This window comes from Lepus europaeus, chromosome 4, assembly GCF_033115175.1.
Source record: "Lepus europaeus isolate LE1 chromosome 4, mLepTim1.pri, whole genome shotgun sequence".
NCBI classification, from domain to species: Eukaryota; Metazoa; Chordata; class Mammalia; order Lagomorpha; family Leporidae; genus Lepus; species Lepus europaeus.
The window spans coordinates 133,988,823-133,998,928 of NC_084830.1; the positions used below are offsets into that span (position 1 = coordinate 133,988,823).

The 10,106-nt window shown below is 46.7% G+C and overlaps 1 protein-coding gene across 6 annotated transcripts in view; it reads right to left on the reverse strand.

Annotated features, from left to right (window-relative positions):
* RBM27 (RNA binding motif protein 27) overlaps positions 1-9,838 on the reverse strand; it is a 116,692-nt gene extending 106,854 nt beyond the window's left edge. For all 6 annotated transcript variants that reach the window (XM_062188904.1, XM_062188901.1, XM_062188905.1 and 3 more), the window contains exon 1: positions 9,593-9,838. In XM_062188904.1, coding sequence (XP_062044888.1) covers positions 9,593-9,651 — 59 coding nt within the window. In that variant the 5' untranslated portion in view covers positions 9,652-9,838. The remainder of the gene's footprint in view (positions 1-9,592) is intronic.
* Positions 9,839-10,106: the final 268 nt, after the last annotated feature.

The following is a 10,106-nucleotide window of genomic DNA, read 5'->3' on the forward strand; positions in this document are numbered from 1 at the left end:
ACCCTATGCTTATTTGGGGTGAAATACTCTTGATGCCCTCCAGAGAAAGTTCAGGTGTCTTAGAAACTGTGAGCCCTACATAAATGACCAAGTATTTTATCAACATCACACAAGTTCAATGAGAACTGCAAACGCAATGGATGGAACCACAATCGCTGTCAGTGATGACCCAATGTTGCTTTTCTTAAACAGAGTCTACTGCATTTTAAAAGATCCTGATATGGCCAGAACTCATAGAAACCACAAAAGAATATGACTTTCTCTAGTAATTCCTACATACAGAACCTGCCATTGTACTGTATTATACTAGAATCATTATTATTTTTAAATGGCTCTGAGTAACGCTTAACTTAGTAAGCAAGATACTTTTGAACAGACTTTAATATATTTTCCTATTTCAAAACCCATATATATTTTTTTTTTTTTGGACAGGCAGAGTTAGACAGTGAGAGAGAGAGACAGAGAGAAAGGTCTTCCTTCCGTTGGTTCACCCCTCAAATGGTCACCATGGCCGGCACGCTGTGCCAATCCGAAGACAGAACCCAGGCGCTTCCTCCTGGTCTCCCCTGCGAGCGCAGGGTCCAAGCACTTGGGCCATCCTCCACTGCCTTCCCAAGCCACAGCAGAGAGCTGGACTGGAAGAGGAGCAACTGGAACAGAACCGGCGCCCCAACAGGTATAGAACCCGGAGTGCCCACGCCGCAGGCAGAGGATTAACCTAGTGAGCTGCAGTGCTATCAAAAGCCATAAATTTTTATAATATAAGAATGATTGAGGCATAAAAAGCATTTATAGATTGCATATGTAACACTCATATTTGTGAAATAAGTAAAAGGTTCATATAATTAGCTCCCTCAACAGAGAAATGTTAGAAAATTTCTCCAAAATCACATAGTAAATTAGAGACAGGCATGGAACCAGAAACTAAATGCCCTGATTCATACAATATTGCTTTATTAGAAAACAGTTAAAACTGTCCAAAAGTGGCTGGCACCGTGGCTAAACAGGCTAACCCTCCACCTAGCGGCGCCGGCATACTGGGTTCTAGTCCTGGTCGGGGTGCCGGATTCTGTCCCGGTTGCCCCTCTTCCAGGCCAGCTCTCTGCTATGGCCCAGGAGTGCAGTGGAGGATGGCCCAAGTGCTTGGGCCCTGCACCCCATGGGAAACCAGGAGAAGCACCTGGCTCCCGCCTTCGGATCAGCGCGGTGTGCCGGCCGCGGCGGCCATTGGAGGGTGAACCAATGGCAAAGGAAGACCTTTCTCTCTGTCTCTCTCTCTCTCACTGTCCACTCTGCCTGTCAAAAAAAAAAAACAACCGTCCAAAAGTTTACAAACCCCCCACTATTTTAAAAAACAAACACCAAGACAAATGTTTACAATAAGCCAAAGAGCAGTGAATGGTATATGCACATATGTATTTAATATATACTATAAATAACTTAAAATACTTCCCACCAAATACAAACTGTTTTGGTGAAAATGTAAATAGGTGAAAAGTGTTTACCTGTGCAGTTCAATTCACAATAACTAAGATATGGAAATCAACCCAGATGTCCAACAACTGAAGACTAGATAAAGAAATTATGGGATATGTACACTACAGACTACACAGCAGTTAAAAAGAATGAAATGCTGTCGTTTGCAACAAAATGGATGCAACTGGAAAACAATATGCTTAATGAAATAAGTCAGTCCCAAAAGGACAAAAAAAAAAACAAAAAAATACTAACAGAGCACCTAAAAGGTGAATGGGAAGTGGACTCTCTGAGATCTTTGAGATGCAGTGACTTTGAACATTCCTTGTTTCGTCTGTTGAGAGATTTTTTTTTTTCATTGTATTTGTTGGACTCTACTTAGTAGAGACTTATTCTAGTGTGTGTGTATAAAGCTAACTGAAAATAGATCTTAGTAATAAATAAGAATGGGAATTGGAAAGGGAAGAAGAAGAGTAGGAGTGAGGATGTGAAGGTGGGTAGAATGGGAACAATCACTCTGCTCCTAAATTTGTATTTATGATATGCATAAAGTTTTTATACCTTAAATAAAAGGTTTCTGGGGGAAAAAAGTCAACACTTCAAATTAAAAAAAAGAGAGAAAAGAAAAAGTATTTTCCTGAACTTTTTCTAAACTTGCAAAAATTTCTTCAATGATTCATTTATGCCCTGAATTTACTTGGAAACTTTAAGGGTTCACACACTTAAAATGAACAGTATGGCAGGCCTCTGGTGTAGTGGTTTCAGTTGCCATTTAGAACACTCACACGGTCAAGTGCCAGACAGTCCATCTCCCATTCAGCTTACTGCTAATGTGTTTCCTTTGAGGAAGCAGATGATGGTTTAAGTATTTGAGCCCTTGATACCCACATAGGAGGCCCCAGGTGAAGCTCTAGTCTCCTGGCTTCCGCCTGGCCCAACCCTAACTAACGTGAACATTTAAGGAGAGAACCAATAGATGAAGACGCTCTCTATCTTTATTTGCCTTCAAAGAAAATGAAAATAAGCAAACATTTATTTATAATCAGCAATAATTTCTGATAGAAAAAAAACACATCTACAAATTGTGGATAATTACTACATAGTCTCTATGACTAGGATATCCAAGATATTTTGCAAATGAGGAAAGATGAGAACCCTAACAAAACTCTGTGTGCCTAGACTGTTGATACAGCATTAAGTATACAAACTCCTTGACTAAGGTATGATTTCCATTCCCTTTACTGTATTGCCAACAAACATGGTAGTATTGGCTTTTTTTCCCAGCCAGCTAAGGAGTCATTTCTTCTGAGATCCCTCCTTCTGTCTCTCATCTAATAAAATTCATAAATATTTTCCACATCTACAAGAGAAATAAAAGGTAACAGGTAAGTTCTAACAACCCATGATGTTTTTAACTTGTTGATAGGGAATAATCGCAAGAAAACTGGCTAAGTTTAGAAATACCTGGTCACACACCTTTGCTTCATCAGTAACAAAATGTAACATGCTATATAATGCCAGGAAATTGCAAGTTAATATAAATTTAGTTAACTGTAAATTAAGTCACATTGGGGCCAGCGCTGTGGCTCAGTGGGTTAACGCCCTGGCCTGAAGCGCCAGCATCCCATATGGGCAATGGTTCGAAACCCAGTTGTTCCACTTCCAATCCAGCTCTCTGCTATGGCCTGGGAAAGCAGTAGAAGATGGCCCAAGTTCTTGGGCTCCTGCACCCACATGGGAGACCTGGAAGAAGCTCCTGGTTCCTGGCTTCAGATCGGCACAGTTCCAGCCGTTGCGGTCAACTGGGGAGTGAACCATCAGACTGAAGACCTCTCTGTCTCTCTCTGTCTCTCCTCTCTCTCTGTAACTCTGACTTTTAAATAAATAAATATTTTTTAAAAAATTGTCACATAAGAAAGTACAAAAGGAAATCATGTGCACAGCCACAGTTTGATTCTACCCTAGCCACAGCAATTACATTATCTGAAAGCCTAACACCTACTCTGAAATGCTGTTGTAGCAACCAATCAATCAGACAAAAATTTTCCTGAATTCGGGCCGGTGCCGTGGCTTAACAGGCTAATCCTCCGCCTTGCGGCGCCGGCACACCAGATTCTATCCCGGTTGCCCCTCTTCCAGGCCAGCTCTCTGCTATGGCCCGGGAAGGCAGTGGAGGATGGCCCAAGTCCTTGGGCCCTGCACCCGCATGGGAGACCAGAAGCACCTGGCTCCTGGCTTCAGATCAGCGAGATGCGCCGGCCGCAGCGGCCATTGGAGGGTGAACCAATGGCAAAAAGGAAGACCTTTCTCTCTGTCTCTCTCTCTCTCTCGCTATCCACTCTGCCTGTCAAAAAAAAAAAAAAATTTTTTTCCTGAATCTGGAATAGGCAAAAAAGTAAACTTATAAACACAACCCTCTTTAGTATATGACTTACTACATTTTTTAATTAAAAAACTCCCACGATAACATACCAAGAATAAAAATACATGTGATACCTGCATTTGCCTTCACTATTTCTTATTAACATCTCCAATCAAATCCATCACTATGTGAGTCAAAAGTATTTTGGGGTGGTGGTCATTGTGGCCCAGCTGGTTGGAATGCTCACGTTCCATAAGGGAGTGCCAGTCTGAGTCCCAGGCACTCTGTGCTTCTGCTGCGGCTTCCTGCTAATGCCCCTGAGCATGCAAGGCAGTGGTTGATAGCCCAAGTACCTGAATTCCTACAACCCACTTGGGAGACTGGGACGGAGTTCCTGGCTCCTGGCCCAGACCTGGCTGTTGTGCCCATTTGGGGAGTAAACTACTAGACAGAAAATCTCTCTCTCACTCCTCCCTCCTCCCTCCTTATCTCTCATTATAGCTCTGCCTACCAAACTGAATTCTGACTTAAACAAAAATGTTGGCATAGTAGTGCAGAGGCTTATGCCACCACCTGCAATGCCAGCATCCCATGAGTGTCCATCTGAGTCTTCCTGGCTGCTCTTCTTCTGATCCAGCTCCCTGCTAACGCTCCTGGGAAAAGAAGATGGCCAGAGTGCTCAGGCCCCTGCCATCAACATTGTAGACCCAGATGGAGTTTCAGGCTCCTGGCTTCAGCCTGGACCAGCAATGACCACTGCAGCCATTTGGGGAAAGAACCAGCAGATGGAAGATCTATCTCTTTCTCTCTTTCTCTGTAATTCTGCCTTTCAAACAAAGAAAATCTAATAAAAATAAATAAAAACAAGCATTTCAGAGTAAAACATTTTGGGGAACTTGAAAATAATTAAAAGGACCAGTGTTGTGTCACAGCAAGGTGAGCTAAGTCCTAGCTACTTCCACTTCCAATCCAGCTTCCTGTTAATGTGCTTGGGAAAGGCAAGAGAACATGGCCCAAGTGCTTGAGCCCTTGCCACCCACGTAGGAGACTAGGATGGAGTTCCTAACTCCAGGCTTCAGGCTGGCCCAGACCTGACTGTCTTCGTGAACCAGGAGATGGAAGATCTCTCTCTGTCTCTCATTTTTGTTAAGGATCTATTTATTTATTTGGAAGGCAGAGTTACAGACAGAGGCAGAGAGAGAGAGAGAGAGAGAGAGAGAGAGAGAGAGAGAGAAAGTCTTCTGCCCGCTGGTTCACTCCCCAAATGGCTGCAATGGCTAGAGCTAGGCCAATATGAAGCCAGGAGCCAGAAGCTTCTTTTGGGTCTTCCACATGGGTGTATTGGCCTGAGTACTTGGGCCATCTTCTACTGCTTTTCTCAGGCCATAGCAAAGAGCTGGATCGGAAGTGGAGCAGCCGGGACTCAAACCAGTGCCCATATGTGATGCCAGCACTGCAGGCAGTGGCCTAACCCCTATGCCACAGCACCAGACCCATCTCTTTCACATAAATGAATAAATCTTTTTAAAAAGTAAAATAAAAAAAATACAAAACTAAGTAACTCTAAGGTCAAAAGTGGCTACCTTCTATTTACCACATAAAATATGTATTTAATACTTTAAAAAAATACCTCTACCAACAACAAAAACAACCTGCACGGACATTGATTTAAAAAAAAAAAAAAACTGCAAGGCTGGCATTGTACATTGTGGTGTAGCAGGTGAAATTACCGCCTGCAACGCCAATATCCCATCTGAGCATCAGTTTATATCTGGACTGCTCCACTTCTAATCCAGCTCCCTGCTAATGGCCTGGGAAAAGCAGCAGAAGATGGCTCAAGTGTGTGGGCCCCTGCCACCAACATGGGAGACCTGGATGAAGTTCCTAGCTTTGGCCTGGCCCAGTCTTGGTTGTTGTGGGCACTTGAGGAGTGAACCAGAAGATGGAAGATCTCTCTCTCTCTCTCTCTCTCTCTGTAACTCTGGCTTTCAAAATAAATAAATAAATCTTTAAAAAAGAAGCAGCGGCAGCAGCAACAGTAACAGCAGGTGTTCAAAATAAAAGGATAAGGCCGGCGCCGTGGCTCAACAGGCTAATCCTCCGCCTTGCGGCGCCGGCACACCGGGTTCTAATCCCGGTCGGGGCACCAATCCTGTCCCGGTTGCCCCTCTTCCAGGCCAGCTCTCTGCTGTGGCCAGGGAGTGCAGTGGAGGATGGCCCAAGTGCTTGGGCCCTGCACCCCATGGGAGACCAGGAGAAGCACCTGGCTCCTGCCATTGGAACAGCGCGGTGCGCCGGCCGCAGCGCGCTACCGCGGCGGCCATTGGAGGGTGAACCAACGGCAAAAGGAAGACCTTTCTCTCTGTCTCTCTCTCACTGTCCACTCTGCCTGTCAAAAAAAAAAAAAATAAAATAAAAGGATAAGGTAATTTTTGTTTTACCTTAACATGAAGAACTGCAAATTTACAAACCTTGTCCTCCTTTCAACCTTCTCCACATATGGTCTATTTTAGTCTTATGTCCCACCTTCACCACAAGGAATTTCCATCTTGGTACCCCAAAACTTAGTATTGTGAAAAATCAAGATACACATTTAAGAAACCCATATTCTCCTACAACTCTTTCAAGTGCATCTTTTTTTTTTTTTAATTTTTTATTTTTGACAGGCAGAGTGGACAGTGAGAGAGAGAGACAGAGAGAAAGGTCTTCCTTTTGCCGTTGGTCACCCTCTAATGGCTGCCGCGGCCGGCGCACCACGCTGATCCGATGGCAGGAGCCAGGTGCTTCTCCTGGTCTCCCATGCGGGTGCAGGGCCCAAGTACTTGGGCCATCCTCCACTGCACTCCCGAGCCACAGCAGAGAGCTGGCCTGGAAGAGGGGCAACCAGGACAGACTCCGGCGCCCTGACCGGGACTAGAACCCAGTGTGCCGGTGCCGCTAGGCGGAGGATTAGCCTGTTGAGCCACGGTGCCGGCCTCAAGTGCATCTCTCAAGTGCACTCCACTTCAACCAGATCACCTCTCAGAAAACTCAGAAGCCCTTCACATGCGCTTATTCATTCATTACATTCACCTGTGCTCTGTTCACACATTTCTCTTCCTCAGAAAGCAAGTATCATTTCGGACATCAAAATTCCCCACGCTGCCTCCCTTACCCATCCTGCCTTTACAAGGCTGACACAGTGGACTGCAGCTAACTCTCTCTCTCTAGATGTTACCCCAAGAAACCAAACCAGCAAAAAGATGAGTTAACAGGTTTCTCAGGAAGATCAGGAAATAGATCAACAACAGGGAAGTAGCTTACCACTGTCTCCCAACAGCCCCTACATCATGCTTCAACACCTCCCAAACACATCTCTATAAAACACTCACTTTTTCCCTAAAGCAATCTGATTTATGAATTAAAGCTTTTCCTCTTTTCCACCATCTTTCAGGCAGAAAGCTCTAACCTCCAACAAGAGAGTAAGTAAAAAGCAGAAATGATGAAGGAGCAGGAAATGATTTCTCCCTTCCACCCCTTTCCCATACCCACTCTCCAAAGAGTAGGTTAAGGACATCTTTCTCTAATCCTCCAGTATTTTCTCTCCTCCCCCTAGGAGATGTTACAGGTACCAGCTATACTATAGTTCACCACATAAATACTTTGCAATCCTATCTCCTTAAAATAATTATTATGGGGGCCAGCGCTGTGGCGTAGCGGGTAAAACACCGCTCCCTGCAGTGCCAGAATCCTGTATGGGTGCAGGTTGAAGTCCCAGCTGCTACACTTCCACTCCAGCTCTGCTATGGTCTGGGAAACCAGCAGAAGATGGCCCAAGTCCTTGGGCCACTGCACCTGCATGGGAGACCCTGAGGAAGTTCCTGGCTCTTGGCTTTGGATAGGTGCAGCTCCAGCCGTTGCAGCCACCTGATGAGTGAACTAGCCGATGGAAGACCTCTCTTTCTCTGCCTCTCTGTAACTCAAATAAATAAATAAATATTTAAAAATATATATTATAGGCCAGCTCCGCGGCTCACTAGGCTAATTCTCCACCTGCGGCACCGGTACCCTGGGGTTCTAGTCCCGGTCGGGGCGCCAGTTCTGTCCCGGTTGCTCCTCTTCCAGTCCAGCTCTCTGCTGTGGCCCAGGAAGGCAGCGGAGGATGGCCCAAGTGCTTGGGCCCTGCACCTGCATGGGAGACCAGGAGGAAGCACCTGGCTCTTGGCTTTGGATCAACACAGCGCACTGGCCACAACGCGCCGGCTGTGGCAGCCACTTGGGGGGTGAACCAACGGCAAAAGGAAGACCTTTCTCTCTGTCTCTCTCTCTCACTGTCTAACTCTGCCTGTCCAAAAAAAAAAAAATATATATATATATATATATATTATAGAGGCAGGCATCTGGCGCAGCTTGGGATACTTGCATTCTCTGTGCCTACATCCCATATCAGTGTGCCTGGATCTGAATCCGAGCTCTGATCCTGATTCCAGCTTCCTGCTAATGTGCACCCTGGGAAGCAGCAGGTAATGGCTGAGGAGTTGTGTTCCTGCCACCCATGCGGAAGACCCATAATGAGTTTGGGCTCCTGGCTTCAGCCTGACCCAGCCCTGGTTGTTGCAGGCATTTGTGGAGTGAACCAGTGAATCAGAGAACATTGTCTCTCTTTCAAGTTTAAAAAAAAAAATTGATTATAAAACACACAAAAAGTTGATACTTCTACTATCCCTCACAAGCCCCCCAACAATATTTCCATGCCTAACACAATCCAACATATTTTGTAGGGAGAGCTCTCTCCTTTCAGATCACCAACAATAATTCTATATCCAATTACCTTCAGTCATCCTTTCCATCTTTCAACAATATAGACAACCCTTCTTTCCATGACCCCTTTTATTCCTCCAATACCTGTATCTGAAAAACCCCTAGACGCTGTAGGTATACCCCTTTCAACCCCTCCACCAATAATAGTGCAATCAGCATAACCCTTTCAAACCTCAAATTTCCCAACCTCAAGTGGCAGGTACCTAAGAATCATCAGTCCTCCTAGCATTATCAACTCCTCCACAATACTTTACAATCCCTTAAGATCCCGCCCTCATGTTATCAGCTCCCTCCAAATTTCTAGAACCCTTCAATGCCTACATATCCCTTCCAGTCACTCCACAACATTTTTCAAATCCTTCAATATCCCTGAACCCTGGGAGCTCACCAAGAACCGCTCCACAGCCTCAGGTCCCTGCTATCCATTTCCTGCCCCAACATTCTGAAAAGGCCTTTGATACTCTGCTTCTAGACCTTTTAGCCCCGGATTCATACTACCTGTAAGCCCTCGCTGTCCAACTACTCCCTTCAAGATCTCAAAATTCACATTTAAAAAATCCCTCGATAGCCCTGGTATCTTCCTAAGTGCTCCAACAAGCACTATTTTCAAATTCCCTCACTCTCCCTGCTACCCCTTCTAGCACTCGAAAGGTCTATTTAAAAAGCCCTCGCTGTCCTTGCCCCCAGTCCCACAACAACGCCGCCCGAACGCCCCCCCGGCTCTCCCCGTCCCTCCCTCCCTGCCTCTCCCTCCCTCCCTCCCTCCCTCGCTCTCTCTCATCCTCCCCCCCCCCCCCCACAATGGTGATAGTACTACAGAGAATACGTCGCCGGGACCTCCCGACTGCTGCCCCGCCACACTGCCCCCCCCAACACGCCGCTTCCCCTCCCCCCACGCCCCCGCGGCCCCCCAACGCCCACGTTCGCCGCCCCGGCCCACCCCGGCTCACTCACATCGGCTCCAGTAACTTGGCCAGCCAAGACTTGAGGGCATCCACATCCTCTATGAGCATGGTGCAGTGAAGGCGGGCTCGGCCGCCGCTCTTCTTGAGGCCTGCCGTGGGTCTCCACTCGCCGCCTCCTCACACTCCCTTCACAGCTCCCGGTGCCCCAGCCCACCGGGCATCTCAAGAGACTTCAACCTACTCCCCCGGCCGGGGCCTAACAGGAACTAACCCAAGAGCCCTCACTCAACCTAGCCCGAAGCTGACAGAGGCGGGCGATAACAGCGAGTGGCGGGCGTAAGAGCCAATAGGAGGTAGAGGGCAGTGCGCGCAAGACCAATGAAAAGGCTCGTTCGCCCCGCCGGCCCGTCGTACCCAGTTAGGTAGGAGGGATATAGCAAGGTAGGTGGAGAGCTTAAGCGAACTCCTGGTGCAAGATGGTATCTTGGAGAAGGTACTGAGCCTCTTAAAGGGGCCGCGGCGCCTTCTTTGAGCACGCCGCCGCCCGCCGCGGAATACCGGTC